The sequence below is a fragment of the Otolemur garnettii genome, unplaced genomic scaffold (assembly GCF_000181295.1).
Source record: "Otolemur garnettii isolate 467f Iridium unplaced genomic scaffold, OtoGar3 scaffold00021, whole genome shotgun sequence".
NCBI lineage: Eukaryota > Metazoa > Chordata > Mammalia > Primates > Galagidae > Otolemur > Otolemur garnettii.
The window spans coordinates 24,463,135-24,491,088 of record NW_003852416.1 but is presented as its reverse complement, the minus strand read 5'-3'; the positions used below and the strand labels follow the sequence as shown (position 1 = coordinate 24,491,088).

At 38.2% G+C, this 27,954-nt stretch overlaps 1 protein-coding gene across 1 annotated transcript in view; it reads left to right on the top strand.

Annotated features, from left to right (window-relative positions):
• Positions 1-27,491, top strand: part of CC2D2B (coiled-coil and C2 domain containing 2B) — a 109,246-nt gene extending 81,755 nt beyond the window's left edge. The window contains exons 25-35 of the mRNA XM_023511778.1: positions 2,333-2,429; positions 5,611-5,709; positions 8,304-8,486; positions 8,901-9,098; positions 10,280-10,369; positions 14,191-14,304; positions 16,442-16,576; positions 16,942-17,064; positions 22,557-22,615; positions 24,950-25,127; positions 27,303-27,491. Of these exons, the coding sequence (XP_023367546.1) occupies positions 2,333-2,429; positions 5,611-5,709; positions 8,304-8,486; positions 8,901-9,098; positions 10,280-10,369; positions 14,191-14,304; positions 16,442-16,576; positions 16,942-17,064; positions 22,557-22,615; positions 24,950-25,127; positions 27,303-27,491 (1,465 nt within the window). The remainder of the gene's footprint in view (positions 1-2,332; positions 2,430-5,610; positions 5,710-8,303; positions 8,487-8,900; positions 9,099-10,279; positions 10,370-14,190; positions 14,305-16,441; positions 16,577-16,941; positions 17,065-22,556; positions 22,616-24,949; positions 25,128-27,302) is intronic.
• The last annotated feature ends 463 nt before the right edge of the window (positions 27,492-27,954 follow it).

Here is a 27,954-nt window from a genome sequence, read left to right as displayed (position 1 = left end):
AAATATCTAAGAAATTTTCAAATAATATGACTTTTTATCTTGAGAGGTGGGAGAATTCGCTTCTTATATATGCAGAACAGGTTGTCTTATGGATTAGCCACCATTTTGTGTGGTTTTCTATGAGTTATTTCATATAATTTTTAAGTTAATATTCCATATTATCTCCTAATTCATATGATTTTATATGATTTATATGCTTTGTACAATGCCTATGCTAATGTATAGTCTCCCATACACACAAAGGCTACAGGAACTCAGAAGAACTGACACAATTATTTGCAGATATGTGATGACATCTTGTAGGTTATTCATATCCTGAGTTTCACTTATCAAAGCAAAACCTTCAGCCTGTAAACAGAATTTGCAAAGAGAGGGAGACTCTTTATCCCATTATTCCCACTTGATTTTGGGGAGTACCCTAATAGATCAGTATATCTAGGAATTTTGCTACAGATTCTTCTGCTATTAGCAGAATTCAAGTATGTTCATCTAGATTCAATGCTGGCTCAGTTGTATTTTCAGAGTCATTGTCCAGAGTTTGAAACAGGCATCCTTATTATTTGGCTGCCTGTCTGGCCCTTGGGACTCTTGCTTTGCCTTGTTCTCTGATGCTTGCTTTCTTGACCTTTTTCAGTCTTGTATGTGAAGAAGAGTATTGACTTAAAGGAAACCTATTATGTTGTATTATATAATATGTATGAAGTTAAATACTAATGTATATAAGATGTATTTTCTTTAAAAGTTTATAGAGGTAAAATATGTGGCCATGTGCATTTGGAAATATTTGGAATATTAGAGACATTAGAGTGAGAAGATATATACTATATTAAATAAATTAATTTAGGAGAACATAAAACAGTCAGTAAGATAAATATACTTATAAATGAACTTTAGAGCTTTTATATCCTTACAATTATAGCAGTCAGAAAAGCCAAGAACACATTTGAGTACAACCAACTAGATAAGAGGCTTTGGTTAAGGCAAAAATTTCCAATTAGCACTTTTCTTTCCCTCTTAGAAGACCTCTTTTCCCCTCTTCCATGACATTTTAGTGAACAAAAGCTACATGCAAATTGAATAAATAATAATAATAATGATGAATAGTAAATAGCAATTAGTCTTATGAGCCTTGCTTTGGAGAAGAAACTGTGGTAAAATTTGAGGAAAGTTTGAATAGAATACAAAACACAAGATAACACAAAATGACTTGGGTGATTTAAAAAGATATACTAAGTTGACAAACTAAAAATGTCTTGAGAGTGTTACGTGTCCTTTCTCCTGCGGGTGTGGAGTTGTGTTACAAATATACATTGCCCTCCTCCCCTTGCCCTGCCTAAGGGCAAGAAGAAAGGAAACCCTGAAGGAGCAGAAGAGCAAGTTAGCTTATCGTTTTACTACTTGGAAACATAAGGAATCTTCAATTTAACATTGTTGTCTAAACTCAATCAGAAATTTTCAACTGTCACTTTCTGTAGATCTCAAAAAGTTATAGAAACTGTTGGTGATCCTTTGAAATTGTAGTTTCTTCCTTAAGCAACACTCTTCAATGAAACAAGACTTCAGTAGCAGCTGTAGAGTGAAAAGACCTGTCTTTGGAGCCTACCAATACTAGGCCCCATTCAAGGCTCTGTCACTTGCTGAGGGCATTACTTTGTGCAAATTATTTAACTTCTCTGAGCTTCCATTTCCTCACGTAAAATAATCACTTTACAGGACTGTGATATCTATCACCGTTAGATAATTAATGGAGATTTAATATGTAAGCTAGAGCTGAGAGTAGAAATTCATTGCTCGTAATATATTCCTTTCACCTACCTTCAGAATGTGCCTAATCAAGTAAGCCATCAGCAAAGAGCTTGCAAAATTAAATGTACTACTTTACCACAATTTCTGGTTGCAAAAAATAATATAGGAAAGAGAATAAGCTCTCTGGTTAAATAATCATATATATTAAGTGAGAGCAAAAGAAAAATTTATTATGTATAAACTAGCAGGAACTAGCAGAATTTAAGATAGTTGGAAAATCTTAATGCATAATACTCCAGACAAATGTTTGCCGTAGATGTCTGTAGTGAAAGCTTTTTTGCTTGACATTTAAACATTTTCATCTTTTTATGGTAAAAGAGGTGCATGTGTATGATAAATTATAATGTATATGCTAGCTTTAATGAAAGGCAGCAATGTTTAAAGGATATAGCTTTTTCTTAGTTTACCCTTTATAAAAGAAAAGAACACAGGCAATTTCATAGTTCTTTATGAATAATGCCTAGAAAATAAATGGGTTCTGAGAAAATTAAGCATTTAAGTATGTGTGTTTTTTTTTTATTTGCAGCTCACCAGGACATGATTATAGCTTCTCAAGTTTATCTAAAATAAAAGATAACATATATATAAACATTTTTGATGAAATGATGATTGAAAAACATGAGGTAAAGTAGAACAATTGTAACAATCAACCCTGGAATAATTCTAAGGTGGTCAGACTGAAGGAAGTCTAGTAATATATTTGTAAATTTGAATTTTTTTTCTTATTTTGTCTTCATCTTACTGCAACTTCTTTTCTTCATGTAAATTTGATTTTAGATGCAGTATCTATTATCCAATATTTTCTTAAAAGGATTTGACAAAAATTGCAATAAAATCAGAAATGTGATAAGGCAGTTAAAAAATAACAGATAATAAACCATGTATAGGAGAAAGAGGGATAAGTATGCCAAGAACTTGGGAGAAGTACGTTTCTGCAGTCGAGCTGCCTGGTAGTTAAGACAAAAAGATAAAAAAAAAATAGTTTACATATTTCTCATTATCTGATTAAAGAAAATATGCTACTTATACAAAAGAGACTAAGTTATTCGTAGAACTAAAATACATTTCTATTTCATTGATCTCTAAAGTTGCTGAATGTCTTCCTCATAGATACGTGAATGTTCCTACACAGTGCCTAGTGCCATGGCAAGCTCGGAAATAATGTTAGTTTATTTTTTCCCTTGAATTTGGCACTAAAAATATAAAGATGCATATCCGTTGTATTTAACTCTCTTGGGATAGATAAATTAAATGCTTTGCTACAGATGTTAACAAATGACCGAATTCTATGGCAATACTATTGAAGGAGCAATTAATTCTAACTTCAGGGAATAGGAGTTCAGGGCAGAGAAACTGACCAAGACCTTGGGATGTATGGTTCAGAAACAAGCTTTCTGTAAAAACTACAGCAAATCACAATGACAATATTTTTAACCAGTTTTCCAGGTGATATAACAAACATTAAAACATGTCCTATCAACTGTTTTTAAAGGCAGAGGGTAAAACATTAAGCAGAAATTTGGTAATAGCTTTTCTCCAAGGAGTTAAACTGAGCAGTTTTCTGATTATTTAAACTGACAATAGGTACAGCTTAGAAAATCCAAAAGAATGCCTACCAAATTTTCTCTCTCAAAAGGGAATTATCTCAATGACTAATTGATGAAAGGGTTATTTTGATTTACAAAGGGTTGAAGAACTAAATACACAAATATCTCAGTTTTACTTATATGGTTTATTTAAAGGGATGGTCCAAGCATAGCATCTCTACTGCATTCTATCTCTATAGTTTGTGTTTTCTAGAATTTTATAGAAATGGAATCATAAAGTATGTACTGTTTTTCCTATCTTTCTTCTTTTACTCAGAAAGACTATTTTCAGACTCATCCATGTAGAGTTTGTCAAATAGTTTCTTTTTATTGCATAGTAGTATTGCATTGGTAAACATGCATCCCATTGCATGTATGTATGTTCACCTATTTAAGGACACTTAGGGTTTTTTTTTCCCCTGACTATTATAAAGAAAGCTGCTGTGAACATTTGTGTACAAGTCCTTGTATAGACAAGTGATTTAATTTCTGTTAGTAAATACCTAGGAGTGAAATGGCTGGATATTATAGCAAGTGGTTATTTAAGGAACTGCTAAACCTGGCAGCGCCTGTGGCTCAGTGAGTAGGGTGCAGGCCCCCTATATCGAGGATGGCAGGTTCAAACTCGGCCCCAGCCAAATTGCAATAAAAAAAATACCCAGGCATTGTGGTGGGCGCCTGTAGTCCCAGCTACTCAGGAGGCTGAGGCAAGAGAATTGCCTAAGCCCAAAAGCTGGAGGTTCCTGTGAGCTGTGATGCTACGGCACTCTACCGAGGGCAATAAAAAGAAACTCTGTCTCTACAAAAAAAAAGAAAGAAAGAAACTGCTAAACTGTTTGCCAAAGTGATTGTGCCATTTTTTATTCCCACCAGTAATGTATGAGACTACCAGGTCTTTCATATTTTTACACTTTGTCAGTCTTTTTTATTTTAACCATTCTAATAGGTGTGTGGTGTTTCTCATTGTAGTTTTAATTTGCATTTCTTAATGACTAAATGATGTTGAGCAACTCTCCATATACTTATTTGCTATTTATATTTTCTTTGGGGAAGTGTTTATTCAAGACTTTTTCTGTTTTTTAGAATTGCACTGTTTATTTTCTTATTACTGAGTTTGAGGAACTCTTTGTGTATTTTGTATGTAAGTCCTTTATCAGATATATGATTTGCAAATATTTTCTTCTGGTATATAGCTTATTTTTTCATTTTATTAACAGTATATTTTGAAGAGCATGATTTTTAATGTTGATGAAATCAAATTTATCAACTTGCTTTTGGTTTCACATTTTTCAATTTTGCAACTTTGTTATTAAGTTCATTTATGTTTAGGAGTGTATTTCTTTTTGATGAATTGATTCCTTTGTCATTATGAAATATCTGTCTTTATTCTTGGTTATACACATATTTCTTGTTTTTAAGTCTGCTTTGTCTGCTATTCTGGCTTTCTTTTAATTAATGTTTGCATGATATATCTTTTTCTCCATTTCTTTCTTGTCTTTTTATTTTCTTTTAATCTGTGTCTTTATATTTAAAATGCATATACTGTAGACAGCATGTAGTTGAGTCTTCATTTTGTTTTTTATCTGTTCTGACAATCTCTACCTTTTAGTATGTGGCAATTTATATTTTGTGGCTGAATTTCATCTTTCTGTTTATTGGCTATACCATCTGTTCTTTATTCTTTTTTCCTCTTTTTCTGCCTCCTTTTGTATTGTTAGGATACTTTTATGATAGCTAAACTTCTTCTCTCAATTGTTTCTCTAGTGTTTATAATACATTCTTTAATTTACCACAGACTATCTTTGTATACATTACTACTTCACATATAGTATAGAGTGGAATACTATATATAGCACCTCCATTTCACCCTCCTGTGCATTGTACATTTTACTTATATGTATGACATAAACTTCACAAGTTATCATTTTTGCTTTAAATAGTCAATAATCTTTCTAAAAAGCAATAAAAACAAAGAAAAATATCTTCTTACTTTTCTTTTGGTTTCTTTAAAAAAAAAAGAGAGAATGACTTTTTATATCTTTTTTAAGCCACTCAAGTTTAGCACTGAAGAGTTGTATACCAACTTTAGTGACACTAATGTTTTTAAGTTCTGATAACCCACTACCATTAGACCAGTCTAGTATTTTACACTTGCCTGTGAGTTACTGAAAGTATTCATCGCATACTATTAAGTAGTAAAAAAAATGTATTTTAATAGGATCGCTGTCTCAAGAGCTGTAATGGTCATTCATATATAAGAAAGAATTGGCTTGGATCCATTATCTTCCCTTTTTCTGCTCTTCTGCAACAATCTGAGGTAATAGAAAATGGTTCTTCGCTAATTATCCCAAGTTTTGACCTTTGTATAATAGAAACATTTTCTGTTGTCTTTGAATAAGATTCTGTGATTAGGCTCAGCGCCTGTGGCTCAAGCGGCTAAGGTGCCAGCCACGTACACCTGAGCTGGCAGGTTCAAATCCAGCCCTGGCCTGCCAAACAACAATGACGGCTGCAACCAAAAAATAGCTGGGTGTTGTGGCAGGTGCCTGTAATCCCAGCTACTTGGGAGGTGGAGGCAGGAGACTCGCTTGAGCCCAGGAGTTGGAGGTTGCTGTGAGCTGTGATGTGATAGCACTCTACCTAGGGCAACAGCTTGAGGCTCTGTCTCAAAAAAATAAAAAATAAAAATAAATAAATATAAATAAAAATAAATTCAAAAAAAAAAAATTCTGTGATTGGCAGGTTGGTAAGTCAATTAAAATGATCCTATATTAGAATATTCCATATTGTAGAGTATTTGAAGGTTTTGGCTGTCTCCAGAACAGCAAACACCCACAGATGTATTTCTTATGTCTTTAGGGTGTTCACTAATTAAGAACTGAACAAAAATTAAAAAATATTGAATAAAGAATAGGACAGCTAGTCTTAAAGCAACATTCATATTTGTATATAAGATTTCTATAAGACCAGATTCATGGAATATTCTTAATGGTGTTGCTTGGTAATGATGAGTCCCAGGCGTTTCAGCTTGTCAAAACTGCTTATTGTTAATGGTGAGATTGATGATTAGCACCTGATCTCTGTGAGACCTTCAGAGGGCTCTGCTGTCGGGTTATGTAGCAAAAATATGCCTACAGGACCAGTGAAGCATAAAAATCCAGCCTAGACTCTATTTTAGGCTCTGTTACTTATTTACTGAGTGATCTTAGGCAAAGTACTTCAGTGCCATGCCAGACACTGAAGATTTGAAAAAACAGAAATGACTTTTCTATCTCAGTGAGTTCACTGTCTACAGAAGAAAACTAACACTTTGTACAATATGATAATGCAGTAGTGCTTTAATAGAGACAGGAGATAGGTTCTATGAGAGCATGCAGCAGGGAGTACTGTACTCTTCCTGGGCTGCAGGGGAAATGGGCAGGGATAGGGGTGTGGTTTAGAGAGTTTAGCAGTGGATAAGAGGAGACTGGGGAGGGAAATGAAAGGTCAGGGAGGACTTTACCAAGGAGATAACTTTTGAATTAAGTCCTTAAAGATAAATGTGTCAAGCAAATGAGGGCTTTTGGGGCGGGGCCTGTGGCTCAGTGGATAGGACGCCAGCCCCATATGCCAAGGGTGGCAGGTTCGAACCTGACCCTGGCCAAACTGCAACAAAAAAGAAAAAAAGAAGAGAAATAACAAATGAGGGCTTTTGAGTGAGAAGAAATCTTGTGCATTGGGACTGCATTAGGCCATATGCAAAAGAAAACTTGACTAACAATGCCTTATGCTGGTAAGAGGTCTATTTATCTCACCCAAAAAGAAGTCCAGATGCCAGTGCAGCAGCTCAAGAATATCACCAAGAATCATCCTCACAAATGCAGACCGTTCACTGCCACTTCATCCTCAAATGTGTGTTGCAACAGGAGGCCAGGAGAAGCATGCAAAGGCAATGCCTATATCAATATTGGGAAGCAGACAGTTCCCCCAGAAAACTCCAACAAACTTCTGCTGACACTATTTATGTGGCGTGGCCACTACCTACTTGTTATGTTACTAATTAAGACTGTTGGTAAGAAAGGAGGAAAGAATGAATATTGGGTAGCACACGTTAAAGCAACAGGGATTTAAGCTGTTGATATACAGGACTTCCTACATTTGTAAATGCTGCAGATATTTCTCAGTCTTAGCTCAGATTGTAGGTGAGAGATGTGAGCTTCAATCTCAGATGTGAGATTGTAGGTGAGATGTAGGTAAGGATGTGAGCTTCAAAGGAGGACAAAACTGGGTTTTCATCCTGGCTCCACTGCTCATTAGTTCTGTGATCTTGCACAAAGTACTTTAATTCTCTGAGCCTCTGTTTCCTTATCTGTAAGATGGAAATAAGGGCAGTATCTGCTCCATTGCAGAATGATACAATCTCTATCAAGCACTTGGCACAGGGTCCTGCACATCGTACTCAGCAACTATTCCTTATTATTATTAGTTATTACATAATTCACGTCTTCCCTCCAAACATACACACACACACACAAAATCTGTTCTCCTGTGTCCCTCAGGGATGTCTTTCCTGATGTTACATTTTTCTTTCTAGACCCAGTGCAAACCCTAACACAGTCTTTTAGCTTCTTCTCTGAGCCTGAATTAGATTTTTTAAGGGCTCTTATCACTCTGGTATAGTAACTTGCTTTCTTGCATCAGGTCTTTTTTACTCTTGCCTTCTCTATATAGCACATGTTAGGCAGGGTCCCACAGTGTCAAAGGTACCTAGGAACAGATTATCATGGAGAACTGGTCATACTTGGGCAAGTACACATGAGTAGAAGCCCATGAACTCATGCAAGCCTATGGAGAACACTACGCAGGGCTCTAATATTTAACTGATGTTTGTTTTCATCATGCATAATCTATTATGTTTATATGCCCTTTCAGATAAGTGGAACATTTCAAGTAAACATTCCACCAGTTTTGCTTGGATATACTTGGAGTAAGACTTATGTATCTCCTACAGAAGATTACAATGGGCAGAATTTAAAAGACTGTACCTTCATAAATATTTTTGCTACCATTGAACCTCAAATATCATATGTCACCTATACTCCAAAGACAGATAAGGTAGGTTTTACACTTAATTTCTTTCATATATGCCATCAAAGAAGAATAAACTATTTTAAAAACTAGTGATAGGGCAGTGCCCATAGCTCGGTGGGTAGGGTGCCAGCCACATACACCCAGGCTGGTGGGTTCGAACCTGGCCTGGACCATCTAAAACAACAATGACAACTGCAACGACAACAACAAAAATATCCAGGCATTGTGGCTGGCACTTGTAGTCTCAGCTACTTGGGAGACTGAAGCAAGAAAATCGCTTAAGCCCAAGAGTTTGAGGTTGCTGTGAGCTGTGATACCACAGCACTCTAAAAACTAGTGATAATAATCTCAAAGCTGGCAAAAATAAACATTGGTTCTTGATATTTTCCTGTCGAAACAATATGGTGCAATATTGAAATATTTTACATTTGGTTCTAGTTTTCAGATCAAATAGATGTTTTACAAAGAGCTCAGATCTTTAAAAAGAATTGCAAGGCAATGTTTCCTAACCGAAGAATCACAACTACTGTTTTTAATGATGAAGGCATACAGATCTTAGTAACAAGATATATCAAGGCATTAAATCCACCTCAACAATTTCTGGAAATATTTCTTCGTGATTCTAGGGCAATATTTGTAAGTTATAATGATTTTTAACAGCTTTATTGTGATTAAAGGGCACAAAGACTCCCTTCAACCTTTATTTATTTGGATTCATTTGTCTCTCCTCAAAATATTTATACTATTTGTGAATTATAAAGCTCTCTTAGCCTGACTCTTCAAGCTAAAACCAAAATTTCTAATTTAGAAAGCCTTTTCTACCCTCTAATTTTCCATCTTAGGGTTCTTCCTCTTCTTCTTCTTTTTATTTATTTATTTATTTATTTATTATTTATTTATTGAGACAGATTCTCAAGCTGTCACCCTGGGTGGAGTGCTATGGCTTCATAGCTCATGGCAACCTCCCACTCTTGGGCTCAAGCAATCCTTTTGCCTCAGTTTTTATATTTTTAGTAGAGACAGAGTCTCACTTTTGCTCAGGCTGGTCTCAAACTTGTGAACTCAAGCAATCCACCTGCCTTGGCCTCCCAGAGTGCTAGGATTACAGGCATGAGCCACCGTGCCCGACCTTCCTGTTTCTTGACACCTAACATCCAAGGAGATAACAGGCTCTCAGATTTATTTCAAAAACTATATTTATCTTTTTAAAAATGTATATGAATCCTAGATCCTTTGCTTATCAAAGATTATGAAACTTGTTTATTAATTGTGGGAAGTCCCACCATAAAGAGTCATGACAAGGCATAAATGGCAGCTATTGTATATCAATTAAAATGTTAACTGTCTGTTCATTAACTCATTATTTATGTGTATCACTTTCTCCTTTATTACCTTAGTCTAAGTCCTTATCTCCAGCACTATAGTCACGTTCAAAGTATTCCCCTTGGCCATGTGGTAACCATAGTGTTGACACTCAGTAATGACATATGTAGCACTTTCTCTAGGATGAGTATGCAAACTTAATTGTCAAACCACATATGATGACAGCTCAGATGGCCATTCCAGAAAAATATTTCTAAAATTTCTTTGAAGGGTGCCCTAGGTGCTGGTGTGGTGCATAGATCCCAATGGGAGTACCTCAAGGGTGACTGTAGTGATGATATGTAGCAATGAGGTATGTAGCACTTTTTCTGGGATCCGTTTGTGAACTTAATTGTCTGACCTTATATACTGAATGAGATAATGCATGTAAAGCACTGTGCTCTGTAATGGACATACAGTACATTCTTAATAAATGTAAATTAATATTATTCTAGGACCTCATTGCTCAATTTGTATCTCTGATTCCTTTTATACCTGATACACTGGATGAAAATGATGATACTGATATATGGATGACATCAGAGGTAACAAATTACATTTTATAAATAAAGTGCATATTATTTCTTGATTTTCTTTTAAAGAAGCCTTTTAAAAACATTATATATTTATATAATATTTTGCTTTGTGAAATTTTAAAGTATTAGATAATTTTATATACATCTTAAACTCTGTAACTATCTATGTAAATAATTCATGAAGACCAAAAATCTTTTCAACATTCTAAGCAGTAGCTCATGAATATTTTGATTCAACAAGAATTCCAGGAATAAAATATTATGATATTCTCAGAGAGCAGTAGGATTGTCACTGTGGAGTTGGTTAGACCCTGAAGTCTCGGGCAAAAACCATCACTTCCCTGACACTCTCCTTAGTCTCCCCCTGTGGAGAGCCATATAGCAGTGTTCTTCCTTAGCAGTTTAGACTGATTGCCAAATAAAATGCAGATCCCACTCAATATCTGGGACAAACTATAGGATCTGACAATTAAGTTCTCAAATTTCTAGGATGATCATCCTAGAAAAAGTGCTATATACCCCATTGCTGAATATCACTATGGTTGAAAATACTTCCCTTGAAAAGCTAGGCACTGACACCAGTGCCTAGTATGCCCTTCAAAGCTATTTTGGAACTCTTTTTCTGAAATGACCATCAGAGCTGGTGTCATCTGAAGATCTCCCAATTAAGTTCACAAACTTGCCACAGTGTGCTTACATTGACGGCACTATGCAAACAACTTGTCAAAGTTTCATAACCTACATATATCAGTGTCTCACCACTGTGTTCATGTCAATGTGTGGTGGTGTCTTGAGTGGCATTAATTATTGTTGCATGTTTTTGTGTGTCATATGATGACAGAACTGGTGATCACTGGAGAAAAAATAATTCCAATGTTGCTTTGGTTGAATAGGCCTTGGTGTTGGTGCATAGCTTTCCATGGGGAGTACTTCAAAGGTGACCTTAGTGATATTCAGCAATAAGGTATGTAGCACCTTTTCTAGGATAAGTTTATAAACTTAACTGTCAGACCTCATAATAATAAAAATTACGTATTTATCTGAAATTCAAATTTAACTGGGCATTCTATATTTTTTTCCTAAATTTGGTAACCATAATTAGAACATTTCCTCCACTCCTTCTTAAATTATATTTAGTTGATAATGTGTTGACCCCACACCTACACCCTATATACATACATCTCAATTGTAAATTCCTTGAAGGCAAAGGGAGGCTTGGTTATTATTTGTTTTTATATTCATCACTTGCACATTACTTTGAATTTAGCAAGCATGCAATAAATATTTTGATTAGAAAATACAAATATAATAGTAGCCTAATAGAGGGATAATTTCTTTTGGAACCGATAGTCCTGACACTTATCTAGAATATTTTAGGGCTGGGTGTGAGCTAAACTGAGTTTAAAGAGGCACAGGGATAACTTAATAGGTCAGGTGCCCTGTGAAGTGGTCTGAGGAAGACATAAACCTACAGTTTTGGTCTAAGATCCAGTGATTCAAATTTGGTAGAACTCAGAAAGGTATCATTCATTCTAGACTCTTCTGAGACTCTCAACTAATTAGAATGTGTTCAAGGGCATTATGATGCTACAGAACATTGAATGAGGCTGAGCTAAAAGAGCCATTCAGGCAAATACTAGTATTCCTGAGTCTCCTCAATCAAAGTAATACCTATAACTAAAAGGTTACTATAGGATTGGGATTCCTCTTGGTTAATGTCTTCCCAGTGACATGAACTCTTTTTTTTTTTTTTTGTATTTTTTGTTAGTTTGTTTGTACTTTTTTGCTTTTAAAAAGATGTTTAATTATTATGGACACATAATAGTTGTATATCTTTACGGAGTACATGTGTTTTGATATAGGCATACAATATGTATTAATCAAATCAGGGTAATTAGGGTATCCATCACCTCAGGCATGTATCATTTCTTTGTGTTAGGACATTCCAAGTTTATTCTTTTACTTATTTTAAAGCATCTTATTCTTGGTTATAGTCACTTTATGGCACTATAAAAATTGTTCATTCTATCTATTCAGTGATGTGTGTGGTTGATTAGATTTCATAAAACAAGAGTTATTATTATTATTGAAGACAGAGTCTCATTATGTCACCCTGGGTAGAGATCTGTGACGTCACAGTTCACAGCAACCTCAAATTCTTGGGTGTAAGCAATTCTCTGGCCTCAGCCTCCCAAGTAGCTAGGACTACAGGTGCCTGCCACAACACCCGGAAATTTTTTTGTTGTAGTATCATTGTTGTTTAGCTGGCCCAGGCCAGCTTTGAACCTGCCAACCTCAGTCATATGGCTTGCACTGTAACCACTGTGCTATGGGCGCTGAGCCGACAAGTTATTTTTCTCCCACCTAAAATTCAGTATTTAGAGTCAAACAAACCAGTGTTCAAATCCTAGTTAAATGACTTGATATCTGTTTAACCTAAAATAAATTATGTAACTTCTTTTGACCTCAATTTCTTCATCTGTGTATACAGGAGTTTGAAAGGACTAAGTGAAATAACATAAGCAAAGCTTCTAGAAGTCAGGAAAGTGGAGTTCTCCCTTCTCCTGCCTCCTTTTATAAAATCCAGTTAAGGGAACTTCCCTGGATTGACATTGAAGAGACTGTTCTTATTCTACCCTTAGCTGTCTGTTGACACTTTTCTTTCAGAAGGACCTACTTACCGTCTTCCCTAACTCCCATCCCTTACCATAACATTCAGCCAGTGCATATTGACATGGTGACATCGGTTGTTAAAACATTGAAATGCTTCCACACTGATCATTATATCATCACTGCCAGGAGCCTGCTAGCTCCCTCAGTCCTACCCACAGCTCCCTGCCTACCACAGCCCCTTCTCTGGGACTGTAACAAACTGGAAAACGCATGTCCCATCTAAATGGTATAACTGCTACTTGGCAACAACAGGTGGTTGCCGTATCAATATTTGGGCCCATGTATTTGCTAGAGTATTTCCTATTTTTTCAACAGAAGGCAGAATTTCAGAATTTTATATGAAATTTCCCATTTTTAAAAAAAAGTTCTGGCCTCGGTGCCTATAGCTCAACTGGCTAAGGCGCCAGCCATGTACACCTAAGGTGGCGGGTTCAAATCCCCAGCCTGGACCCGCCAAACAACAATGACGGCTGCAACCAAAAAATAGCCGGGCGTTGTGGTGGGCGCCTGTGGTCCCAGCTACTTGGGAGGCGGAGGCAGGAGACTCGCTTGAGCCCAGGAGTTGGAGGTTGCTGTGAGCTGTGATGCCACGGCACTCTACCCAGGGGGACAGCTTGAGGCTCCGTCTCAAAAAAAATATTATCCTTTGCTGTGTGTTACTAGGCATCCAATATTTGATCTATTACACATAGCTCAGCTGTAGAGTTCTTTCATTGGGATCCAACTCGGATCTCTTCCTCTCTTTGCATTCAGAGTACAGGACAGGATGTAGCTCCATGGCCCCAAAATCATTTCCTCTCAAACAGATTCCTTCTCAGATAAGATTCTTCAAAATACTAGTCTATGTGTCCCTGTTTGCCCAGGGCAGTTTAATATTTGTCCTAAACAAAAATGTTCCATATCAGGTATAAGTTATCTGGTTACTCTGTGGTAGCTATATGAAGTGCCCGTGATAAAGATAACACCAATGTTCTGTTTCTAATGCCCTAGAAAAAGCAGAGCTGTCTGATTTGCTGTCATCTTAGCAATTTGGCAAACAGAAATATGCTAGGAACTTGAGGAAGTAGAGGGGCCCTAAATCTGGTGGATGCTTGCATTATATGACTTTCCTTTCTTTCTTTCTTTTTCTTGTCCTTGTTGCTTTTGTCTTGCCTTAGCGCGTCATCACTTTGGCCCTTGGAAATAAGGAGGAACATGCCATACTTCTCTGTAATTTCTTTCTGTATTTTGGGAAGAAGGCATTGGTCCTACTGGGAACATCAGTGTTAGAAGTAAGTACTGGAGTTCATACTGAAATAATGTAAACAAAACCAAATCAGATTTTAGCTGCAAGTTCAGGACTTCAACTCCGAGTTTTTATCTCTTTACAAGCTAATTTGTAATTTCATGGGCAATTATGACGAAGATAACTATTTCATCAAAATTTCTACAATGTAAAATAATGACTTCCTTTTGTTTTCTATTTTGTAAAATAGAACTAAAAAGAGCTCAATCTTATGTAGTTGTTGGGAATATTAAATTGCCTAATCTTACAAGGCCCTGAGAATAGCAGCTGTTCATGGCAAATACTCAGTAAATGGTGGTGCTGCTGGTGGTTATGGTGTATTTATGGTGGCTATAATCCACCATATGTTTCTAATGACTATATTTTAAAAACATTTATAAAAACAGTTCTATTCATGCCACATTACCCAGGTTTTAATCTTATAAGAAGTGGGCCAGAAGTTCCTATTTATCTATCCGAAATTGTTATAACTTAATTTATATTCTTCTGCATTCATACCTCCAGGAAAGCGTTCTTTTTGGACTGTTTCTAGCTCTACCATGAGTGTCTTTCTAAGTGTCAACATTTCCAGTCTTGACTCATGAGTTCTGTCATGATCATTTGTTTCCCTATATTCCCTTATTAATTCTTTGTCAAGAATGTTCACTAAAAAAAAAAAAAGCCTATGCTATGGTCAATTCCTACAGTATAATCCCCTGCTGTAGTTATAAGTGCCACTAGATGGCAGTAGACAGTCAACAATGTTTGACAGACATTTGCATCTGTACCTCTCTGAAAAACACGACCATAGACAACCACACAGGGCTGCCCCTCAGTTGTGTGTGGTTGAGGGGAAGAAGTTAGAGCAACCAGCTACACAGTAGAGTGTTAAATATATGGGTTGGGGTGCAGTCAGTGACAGGGGCTTTAAACGTAGCAATGCCACTTACTAACTGTATGGACTCAGCCTTGTTTACTCCTCTGAGGCTCAGTTATACCCTCACAAAGCAAGAATAAAGCCATTTACTGTTACTCTAGACAGGTCCCTTAGCCTCTGATTCTTTATCTGAAAAGTGGGCATAATAACCATCCCCACCTCACAAAATTTGGAATGAATTAAAGTGAGAAAGTTAGGGTGAATTCTTAGTATAGCACTCGGTACACATAAATACTCAACAGTGTTAAATGGTCTTATTATTCTTATTACCTGAAAATTGCATGATTTGTCAAGAAAGGGTTACACTGCAAAACGTATGTGCAGAGAAAAATAATAGCATAATGACTTTCTTTTATTCCTCAGACTAGTTTCCTGTACCCTTTCTCTTTAGCCTCTAATTCTAAATCTTATTCTTAAATTTAAGTTAATGGCTTTTTTTTTTTTTTTTTTGAGACAGAGCCTCAAGCTGTCCCCCTGGGTAGGGTGCCGTGGCATTACAGCTTACAGCAACCTCCAACTCCTGGGCTCAAGCGAGTCTCCTGCCTCCGCCTCCCAAGTAGCTGGGACCACAGGTGCTTGCCACAACGCCCGGCTATTTTTTGGTTGCAGCCGTCATTGTTGTTTTGGCGGGTCCAGGCTGGGGATTCGAACCCGCCACCTTAGGTGTACGTGGCTGGCGCCTTAGCCGGTTGAGCTATAGACGCCGAGCCAAGTTAATGGCTTTTATGTTCACTTGGTTTTATCAAAGCCTTAAGTCAGTTTCCATTTCCTAATTCTGCATGATGTTCACCCTTTGTCTCCACCTATATTCTAATCAGAGCAGGACCTGTCCATATAGCACCTTGTATGAATTAAACAAAAATGCCCATACCTCAACATGCTTTAGTACTGTCTGTTGGGAAATCATCATAATATATTGATTTCGTTAGAATAGTATATTCTATTGCCTTCAGGGCAACTATAGGACCACACACTATAGGACCACACACAGCAGCACTGGCTTACAAGTTCTCTCTCTCATCTGAATTTTCATGCTAAGCAAGGCCTGAGGATTTCTGGACCTTACGTTTTTTTCTTCTTCTTTTCAAAAAGTTAAAAAGCTCTAAAAAAGACTTAAGAATTAGAATCATCACGTTACAATTTCCACATACAGAAGTCAATTAAATCCACCACAAATGACTTCAACTCTGTTTCCTCCCTCACACAGGGACATGTGGCTTATGTATTAACTCAAGAAACTGATGAATATTTGCTTTGGAATCCATCAACTGGGCAACATCACAATCAGTTTGACCCATTTTGTCCCTTACAAAGCGTAGACTGTTTGTTTGATGATAGAAATGTAAGTATATGAAGGAAAATCTTAGTTTGAGTTATCTTCTCAAGAGTCACTCTGGCTGCACATTAGAAATACCTGGGGAACTTCGGAGAAAATTTAAGGGTCCAATCAGAATTCCCAGGATATGGGGTCTGGGCAATCTTTTATCCCTGAGACTCTTCCCGTGGGTCTGTAGTGTCTTCAAGGTTGAGAATCAATGAGGTAGTCTGGTGATCACAAAAGTGTGGAATATCTGTCTTCTGCCACAGAACCTCCCTTGGCTTCTGCCACTTCATTGGAAGTAAGACTTAAAATTTTGCTTCATCCTTACCAACTATGGACCTTGTGTTCTATGGACCTATAATGATTTTATGTTAATGTTTTAATAGGTCTGGTTTAATATTCAACAAAATAATATACCAATGGCTGTCCATTTTGACTATTCAAAGGAAAGTTTCTGGAAACAGTTGCTGCCAAAAAATTTCCCAGAGACAAAAGTACAAAGTATTCAGGTAAATCATATTTTCTAGGTTACCATTGCTTCTAATCTTTACTAATTATGACAGCACTTGCTATGGTTTGCAGTTGATTACTTTTTGAATTATTTGGTAATGCTGATCAAAAAGAGAGCTTTCTCTGCCATCCAGCTCATGTTTGGCTACTTTGGCCTCTTTCTTCTACCTGCAAGAAAAAGAAATTGAGAAGAAAGTGACATCTCAAATGTGAATTTTGATGTTAAAATAGAATTTAGAAAATTTTATCAGGACAGGTTCAGTGGCTCACGCTATAATTCAGGAAGGCCCAGGTGGGTGGATCCTCAGCTCACAAGTTTGAGAGCAGCCTGAGCCCAGAGTGAGATCTCATCTCTAAAAATAATAGGGCGTTGTGGTGGGTGCCTGTAGTCTCAGCTACTTGGGAGGGTGAGGCAAGAGAATCACTTGAGCTCAAGAGTTTAACGTTGCTGTGAACTATGACACCATGGTACTCTGGGGGTGCCACAGTGAGACTCTATCTCCAAAAAAGAAAAAAACTATATATGTGTATATATATATATATATATATACACACACACACATATATATATTTAAAAATTTTATTACAAAGCATAGCATATAATGTTTAATATAGATACAGTATTGGCTGGGCATGGTGGCTCATACCTGTAATCGTAGCACTCTGAGGTGGGTGGAAACCAGCCTGAGCAAGAGCAAGACCCCATCTCTATTAAAAACAGAGAAAAAAAAACCCCAAACTAGCCAGGCATCATGGCAAGTGCATATAGTCCCAGCTACTGGGAGGCTGAGGCAAGATGATTGCTTGAGTCCAAGAGTTTGAGGTTGCTGTGAGTCAAAATGCAACAGTACTCTACCCAGGGCAAAAGAGTGAGATTCTGTCTCAAAAAAAGGCAGGGTGGTGCCCGCAGCTCAGTGGGAAGGGCACTGGCCACATACACCGAGGCTGGTGGGTTTGAACCCAGCCGGCCAGCTAAAGCAACAATGACAACTGCAACAACAACAACAAGGCCGAGTGTTGAGGTGGGTGCCTTTAGTCCCAGATACTTGGGAGGCTGAAGCAAGAGAATTGCTTAAGCCCAAGGGGTTGCTGTGAGCTGTGATGCTACAGCACTCTACCTAGGGTAACAGCTTGAGACTTTGTCTCAAAAAAAAATAAAAATAGAAAAGATATTTAAGTTATTGTTTTGACCTAGTCCTCCTCCTTCACATCCATGGTCATGATCAGATATAAAAACTAGCAAACAAAAAGACTTATCTGGGCCCCAAACCATGATAATTATCTCATGTAATATAAACAAGAGAGAAATACTAGCAGCGAGTAGGGCTGAAGCAGGGATAGCAGCAAGGTCTGAAAATGCTTCCTGAAAGATAAGGAACAAGAGCAGACATCACTTTGTGAAGCCAGGGACTGTGATGAGGGCTCCGCTACTCTCGTATTTTTGAAATAAGTTGGGAGGAAAAGCTGTAGACTCACTGCCTGGGGCATGGAAGGAAGAGGAACAGGAACTAACCCAACCACTACATGGCTTGGCCAGTGGACCTGTGATATATTCAGTAGTGCTTTGACGTGTCAGTCGCTATTTCTGGATTGAAGGCCATGGTATGGCCGGGTTCAGGCAATTGCAGAGTCTACAAATTGGGAGCTGGAAGCCCAAAGGTGGGGGGGTGAGAAAGGATAGGGGGAAAAGAGGGAGAAAATAGAAAAATAGGAAAAGTCATCGCAGAAGCAAAAACTCAAATGTTCAACCTCACCCATAATCAGAGAAATACAATTTAAACTATTAATAGTTTAATGAGAAATAAAACTATTTTGCATGCATAAAACTGGCAAAAATTTTGTGACCATACATTTTGCCAAATGTTGGCAAAGAGGTAGAGAAATGGGGGGAGCATAAATTGCTGTAAACACATTGGAAAGCAATGTGGTGAGATCCAATAAAGTTGAAGATGCTCAGCCTTAATCCACCAGCTCAGACGTTTACATATATACCCTATATTCAAAGGGATGGCCAACCTGTGGCCTGCAGGCCACATGCAAATTACTTGAAGCTTATTTTGCTTATCCGTGGTCTTAGATATTACAAAAATTAAGCACGGACCATGTTTTTACCCACTAGCTTTCATTAGTGTTTGTATTTTTAATGTGTGCCCCAAGACAACTCTTCTTCCAATAGGCAAAAGGGGGAAAAAAGGTTGGCGGACATTCTTGCTAGAGGAGCATTCACATGAAGACAAGTACAAAATGTTCGTTATAGAATTGCTTAAAATAACAAAAAATTAAAATAATTCATAAACTGGAAAATGGGTACATGAACTGTATGAAGTACCTATACAATGAACTCTTCTATACAGCAGTAAAAGATGACCAAGTAAATCAATTTATAGCAGTTCTTGATTTGACTTTACATGCATTACATCAGATTTTCCGAGAGTGGTACCACACATCAGTAATTTTTAAATTAGTTGATTGCAATATGCAACCAAGGTTGAGAACCACTGGCCTAGAACCGTGTGTATCTACATGAATGAATATTTTAAAATGTAATGTTAAGCAAAATAAAAAGATACAAAATGACACATACAGTACAAAAAATTTATATGAAGTTTGAAAACTATATATCGTTTATGCATGTATATGTAAATAGATAGCAATGTATAAAAGCATTTATGGAGATGAGAAATACCAGGTTCAGTTTAGAAGTTACCTTTGCGGAAAGAACAACAACAACGAAAACAATATCAGGGAGCAGTATACCGAGTACTTAAAGTCTGGCTGTAGTGTCTTATTTTTTTAAAATCTAAAACAAATATGGAAGAATGCAAAGATCAGATACAGCTGAGGAGCTGGTATGCTGGATGGCTCTCCTTACTCTATGCTTATCTGTATATTTGAGGCAATTCACACTATCAAAAAGAATGCGTGGGGGCTATGGGAGAAGAAACTAAAGAATACTCAAGGGTATAAAGTGAATACTCTCTCCTGCAACACCGCTTTCCCTCGCTGGAAGAAATAACTATAACTACTATCAGTGTTTGGGGGCATGCTTCTAACAGTCTCCATGCAGACGCAAGCATGTATACATATTTTTATATTTCCCCTTTGAAAGTTATTTTAGAGAAGGGAAGTGTGCTTATCTTTCTTGAGCAGACATTGACAGCCTCTAAAGCCTTGCTTTCACATCCCAAAGCTGTGACCAAAGCATTGCTGCCTCCATGGGGGTAAACAACCTGTTTAGAGACAAGAGTTTGGTTTATTTAATATATAACCATTCTCTTATTTATTCAAATGATGTTTATTGATCTCAGCTATGAGCCAGCGCTGTGTTAGGTGTAGATAACACAGGGGAAAAGATACGTCTTGCTGTTCTTGGAACCCGGGTTCTAGAAGAGGAAACAAAGGAAGCGAGCGCACACAGTACAAAGTGATAAATGCTGCTGGGGAAGAAAGGGATGGCGTTTGGGAGCAGGCGCCTGCCGGAGGACGCGAAGGAGGGGCAGTTGCAGCGGCTTCCTGGGAAAAAATGATGACTCGCTGAGTGAGGAAGGGGGAGAAGGAGCTGGCCTAGATGAAAGTCAAAGAGGAGAAAGTCACAGCAGAGAGCGGCAGCAGCAAGCAGGAAGACCTGTAGTGGCTGGGAGATGTCTGCCCGGGGGCTGAAGGCCAGACTTGCTGCTGCCAGTGGGAGTACAGCCCTTCATCCTCAGGAAAGTCAGTTGCCAGCACCACTAAGGCAAAACTTGCCATGGTCAAAAGTGTGTTTTTAAAAGCTATTCTGACAGGGTGCAGGAACTAACACCTTTCCCAAGTTGAATCTATAAACAGAAAACTCACAGTGGTGTTTGACTTGCATCTCTACTGGTTTCCCTCCCATGGGTTAATGGCCCTCCGTCTTCTGCTTTCCCACATATAACCCAGAATAAACTATGATCTAGAGTGAACATTGTTTATTACACTCAATTAAGAACATCAATGTGAATGTGTGATGAGAATGTGGGTATTCAGGGATGGGGTTAACAGGGAAACCCTCTTCAAGTTTTGAAGGACATGAGTTCCCTGAAGGAAAGGGGCCTTTGCCAGAAAAGAAAAGTGGACAAACTCGCCATTAACATATCAAGTCAGCATAACCCAGGCTTCTTTTGCAGGCCTGAAGGTAGCCTAACTAATTCACAGGAGCCTCCTGTAGATAGTGGACAGCTGTTGGTGACAGCAACAGGGAATTCAGTCTACCTGTCCTGTCTGGGATAGCTGCCAAGCTCTGCAAGTGACGCCAGAGTTCATCCTTCCCTTTCTCAGTATCTCCAGTCTCCTGCCCTGTTCTGCTGTGGGGAAACTCCCTGTGCCTGAGACAATTCTCCAACCTCAACAGGCATCAGAACCACTGGGAAGGCTTGTTAAAATCAAATTGCTGGGCCTTACCCTTAGAGCTTCTGATTCAGTAGATCTGACATGAGGGCCAAGAATTTGTGTTTCTAACAAGTTCCTAGGTCTGGAACTCGAGGTCTGAGGTCTGGGGACCACATATGAGGACACTAGAGACCTATCAAGTGTTGTCCCCTTTGTGTGCAGCCCTCTTTCCACTCATGATGGGGAAGCAAACCTGTCCCTGTTTCTATAACTGTCTCTTCTTCAGCTCAGGAAAATCCAAAGTAAAAACTAGCTAAGCCCTAGCCCCTCACTCTTGTTCATCTGGGCCCTGCAAGAAGAGGAGGATTGAGTCGTAGGGAGGGGGTAGGGGATTTGAGAAGTTCTCCCTTTCTCCCAGCAAATCCTGCCTGGGTAGTGGACGTAGGGTACATGGAAGGGCATGCCCTTACTGTTGAGGGGTGGTGCCTGGAGCAAAGGCTTAGAGACAGGTAAGTTGAAATGGCTTATGTGTGTGTGAGAGAGAGAGAGAACACATGTGCGCATACATGCAAACATAAAGAACTGGATCCTGACAGCTGAAAGAAACAAATAATCAAAGACAGAAAAAGATAAACCCTGTTAGAAGAGTACTGATGATGTCTGATGTTTGTTTAGCATTCCATATGTACCAGGCTTTACATGTATTACTCTATTTTAAAACCTTCAAAGACCTCAAAGCAGTAAGCATGTTATTGCCCCTATTTAAAAAATCAGGTAACTGAGATTCAGAATGGAGAGGTTAAATAACTTTGCCAGGGTCACAGTGGGAAAAGACCAGTTCAGTTGCCAAAGATTATTTGGTAGAATCAATGAGCATGCCACATGCTTATCTGAATAAGTGAATGGGGATAGCAGGCTGTCTTGCCCATGAAAAATATCTCCTTTTGTAAGCCCATTCCCACTCCCCTGTACTGGTGAGGCAGTATAGAAATCAAAGGAAATGCTGTGGTCGGTATTTTACTTATGGAATAAAGTGTTTCTGCCACAAAAGCCTGTTTGTGTTCACCCTTGGTTTATCTAATACTCTGTGATGTAAAGATAATCTCTCTAGAATATTTCTAACTTTGGGGTGTTTGTATTTTAGCCTGAAGAAATAAATTATACTGAGACTAACAAAGCCATGGTAGAAGATCTAAAGAACAGGTACTGTGTTTTCTCCTTATTTAATCTGACTCCTGTTCAGTCACCTCTCAGTCCTCTGACCCATTCTTTCAAAACACTTGCTACATTTAACAGATGCAAGAAAGGGAGATTATAACAGTTAGTTCAACGGAGCTACTTCTTTCTTGGTACATGCATTGAAAAGTGACCCCTCAGCCATCCCGGGCATTCCTTGAAAAGACAGTGTAAGTTAACTCTGGAAGACATTGTGGGTGGCTGTTGTAAAGTTCTCAACACAGATACCTGTTGGGCCTTGGTAATAATAATTCAGTAGCCAACACTCTTGAAAGGACATGAAGGTAAATGGCCCGTGACTCAGGGGATAATAAAATCATCCCAGCTGGGGGAGAGAAACAGTACTTCCACACCTGGATGCTCCCCACTTCCCAAACACACACACACAAAAGCCTTAAGAAGCTGGTCAGCTAAGCCCAAAGGGTCACAGACTTGACAACAGGCCTCACTCCTACTCAGATACACCAATGACTCACACACAACAGGCTGGCTGTAAACAACAACAACTAATGAAAACAGAACATAACAAAAATAATTTCGTGGCCTCACACAGTGGTTCACACCTGTAATCCTAGCACTTTGGGAGGTTAAGGTGGGAGGATCTCTGGAACTCAGGAGTTTGAGATGAGCCTGAGCAACAGTGAGACCTTGTCTCTACTAAAAATAGAAACCCTAGCTGAGCATTGCGATGGATGCCTATAGTCCCAGCTACTCAGAAGGGTGAGAAAAGAGGATTGTTTGAGCCCAAGATTGAGGTTGCTATGGGCTGTGATGCCGCAACTCTCTACGCAGGGTGACAGCATGAGACTCTGTCTCAAAAAAAAAAAAAATTAATAAATAATAAAAATAATTTTGCCAATTTCTTTTCTCACTAACATACAACCTTCTCCCTTACATCCTGCTGTTTCCATTCCTCATGTCCAAGTTCTTAACAAAAAATAAAGAAATGCAGTAGATAAATGGTTCCCAACCTTTGTTTTTCATTAAAATCACTTCTAGAACTATTTAAAAATACAGAAGCCATGATCCCATACCAGACCTGTTGAATCAATATCTGGAAGTGAAGCATTTTGAAAAAGCCCCACCTAGAGGATTCTGATGCATGGCCCTCTGCAAACTACAACTGCATTATAAAGTCAACCAAGAGGAGACTCCCAGCAGCTGCTTCTGTAACACCCACTGTAGTTAGGGAATCAGCCACACACGATCAGCCTGCACAGACAGGCTTTTCAGGAAGACCTCACCAACCAATCCACACTTTGTCCCCATTCTCTCCCCTCCCTGGCACATTCCTCATCAGGTGCTGTTCTAGGGCTAAGTATATAGGTAAAAATACCTACCCTCATGGAGCTTACATTCTAGTGGGGGAAGCTGATCTTCATACTTCTCATACTTAACAGTCCTTACCAGTGCCTTATTTTTTCCCAGCTCTGCTTGCTAAATTAACTGATATAGCAGACTAACTTGATCCCAGATCAGATATCTGAATTTTCATAAGGGTAGTTTCTTGGAAACACAATGTCCTATGTCAAAGGAGTAGGAATGCCAACCCAGAAATCAGATAGTAGGTGTTATCAAATCACACCTAGTAGGCAGCTGTCCGTGGGACTTAATGCAAAATGAGTAACACCTACTGACTCTATTTGCCTTGAACTGAGGGACCCCTGGAGGCCAAAACCAGCAAGCCCCCCACTAGGAGAGACAAGGGTGTGGCCCCCTCCAATGTCCCTCACTGGCTTTTATTGAAATCCCAGACATGAGAAATTATAGTACAGCAGAAAACGTCAGAGAGTGGGTAAAGGTTAAAAAACATGTAGTCTATCTTTAGCTGCATGATTAAACTCTTAACACACTCTGTTTACTGTACTTCTGTCTTGCCTTTTTCTTATCACCATTAGTATATGACTCAGGGTTGGGACAGTATACTGTGTCTAGTGAGTTTTGTTTTTAGTACTCAGGGCCAGCCGTGATAGTTGGCTTTTTCCCAGATCCCTCTGTCCCTAGTGCCTAGCACTTTTAACCCTATGCTGTATCCTACAGGCAGCTTTCCACACACAGGTAACTGGAAAAGAGATGTGCCTTAGAGAGCTAATTTCTGGCTACTTTAGGAAGCTTCTTACCTTCCCAAGCCAAGACTACTGTTCCCCGACTTGATTAATATAAATGGTAGCAGACACCGATAGAAATATGATTTCCTCCTAAGTCCAAAAAGTCATTCTCATACTTGAATAAAAGTGACAAAACTATTATCATACTTACTAGACGGGTTGAAATTTGTCAAAATTATCTTTGTAATCTTAGGATTGAAAGAACGCTAAAGTGTAAAATGATGGAATGGCGATCTCAACACCCAACACGTTGGAATCGACAATGTACTTCTATTTTACGACAAATCCTTCCTAAGCTAGAACTTGGCATGGAAAGGTTTGCTTCATCTGAGGAAGAGAGTGAATTTGAAAAATTACTACAACTTTATTGGGTTTGTATATAATTTAATGCATTAATGACATTGTTTTTATCTATGTTTATTGCTAAATTATAGCAATCTTAAAAATATCTCTGAAAATGCCTTTTAATCTTGATCCTGGAAGATAGATGTTATAACATTAAAATGCATTTACTTACAGACCAAGAATAATTGTTCAAATGTAGTGAACAGTTATTACCAGGACCTCATTGCTTGGGATTTTCTTGAAACTGGTTGCATGTTTTATGATGTATGAACTATAGACTTTGGAAAGAGATACTCAAAAGGAAACCACCCTATAACTAAGAAACTAAAAGATGATCTCTAATAATAGATTGGATTCCTTGTCATTGGTTTTGGGCAAGAGGACTGCAGAGCAGCCTAATATCTTTTATATGTAAATTATAGTCAGCTAGGACAAATGGTTCCTGGACCTCCATGAATACCAGAATTCACGGATGCTCCAAGTCCCTCATATAAAATGGCATATTATTTCTATACAACCCATACACATCCTTTAGTATACTTGAAATCATCTCTAGATTACTTATAATACCTAATATAATGTAAATGCTATGTAAATAGTTGTTATACTGTTTTTTATCCACATTATTTTTTATTGTTGTATTGTTATTTCTTATTTTTTTCAAATACTTTCAATCTTCAATTGGTTGAATCTGTGGATGGGATGCAGAGCTGTCCAACGTGGAGGGCTGCCTGTACTCCCAAATTTACACTTTGGCTTGGACTTCTTCTTGACCTCTTCTCTTACATATTAACCAGCCCATTGACATTTTTCTGGGTGGTAAAAAGGCATCTCAAACTCAACAAGCCCATAATCGAACATGGCAGGCATCTAGTATATTCTTAGGGTTCTCTTTTCCTTTTCCTACCCTACCTTCAGCTCTGGGTATCCTTTCACCTCCTTTTTCCTTTCATCCACCTATATGAACTTGTCTAGTAGGTTTTTGAAAACTCCAGCCTCCTGAGAGTAAGGCTCCTGCTTCTCTTTACCATCCAATATCCTGGAAGGTGTCCCCAAGTGGAAGTCTGTTGGGAGTTGAGTGCAAAGGCCCCCAGTAAGGGATCAGCTGGCATTATTAGTTCATGAGTAGTTGTTTTTGTTTCACTTTATTTTTAATAGATTTTGGGGTAAAGAGTTAAGCAAAGCATAGTTAAATACGAGCCAAAATTTAAAACTTAGGATTCTGATGTAAAATTATCAACTATTTAATAATATAGTCAGTAATAGTAAACCTGGACTGAATCATGCTGCCTGTGTTCAAATCCTGACTTAACTACTCACTAGTTTTGATCTAGAGCAAGCTACCTAATCTGATTACACATTTCACCCCACTGGATGACAGGGATAAAATTAGTTTGGTCATTTTGTTGAGGATTGTGTAAGTTACTACATAGCATAGTGCCCCAAACCTCATAAGGGCTTAGGAAATGCTATCCTTTGTTTTTATTCCACGTGCCAGGCATTGTGCTGGACACTGGAGTTATGGCGGTAAGCAAGGCAAATATGATCTTGTGCATCCACAGAGATAACGAATACTTAGACTAGAAAAGATATACTTGCAATATATTTTGCTAAATAAGCTTGAAGAAGGAAAATGCTCCATACAACCACACGGAAAGAGTATGCAAACATATTTAAGGGTCAAAAAAGTCCTCCTAAGCAGTATAAAGTTGAAAGAGGCTTATGATTGTTGCTCTGTATTATTAAATAATTTGGCATACAATCATGTTCCATGATCTGCTAATCTTATTACATACTAGTTACTTAGTAAATATAAATGGAACCAATATTGAAGAAATTCTTTAAAAGTTCTCACTTAAATCGCTCAAACATAGGACCAAGTAATTTCCTGTTAGGAGTTTGCTGTCTAGAAAGGGTGCAAGTATGTGGAATGTTAAATGTGCAGGCTAGGCTCTAGCATCAGGTAGACCTGGCTTTGCTCCTATGACCTGTAAAAGTCAAGAGGGAGTTTAATAGTGCCTACATCATAGGCTTGTTCGAGGGTTAAATATGTATGTGAAACATTTAATTGCACTTACAACTCACAAAAAATTATTTTTTGACTGCCATTTCTTTGAAACTTCTGTGATCTTTTTGTGTATGATAATTCCTGATTACCTAATTATAATGTGGGCTTATGTGTTGTTCTGTCTTTGATCCAGGTTGTAGGATTTCCCATCCAGATGCCATACACGGATCTACAGTCAGTTATTGATGCCGTGTATCAAACTGGAATTCACTCTTCTGAATTTCCCCAGACAGAATTTGCTTTAGCTGTATACATTCACTCCTACCCAAATAACATATTATCTGTGTGGGTCTATTTGGCTTCCTTAGTCCGGTATCAGTGAAAAGGAGGAAGAGACAAGGCAAAGACCGTGCTGGGGGTCCCTAGACCAGGAGCAATCAAGGCTTTTCTGGTACCTTGGGATTTTGGTGCTTGCTCTAAAATCCAGTCAAGTGCTGAGCCCCATTTCTGATTCACTTATAGAGGTGGGCACTATGGAGGCTCACTCCCCTGGTCTTTGAGGATGAATTTAGATGAACTCTTCACCAGAGACCTCTTCATAGAGAATCCTTGGGAAGTCTGGCTGTTTTGGGTCACTGTCAGTTGTTAAGTCTTATTCTGAAAAAGAAGCAATTCTGGCCTTTCCCCCTAAGGCTGATGTTTTTCAAATTGTGGACTTCACATCATCTCCATTAGAATATCTGGAGAGCCTTGTTGAGACTATAGATTCCCCTATCCTGCCCAAAACCTATTAAAGCAAAATTTGTGGGCGCAGAGCTCCAGACGCTGCTTTATTTTCAATAAGC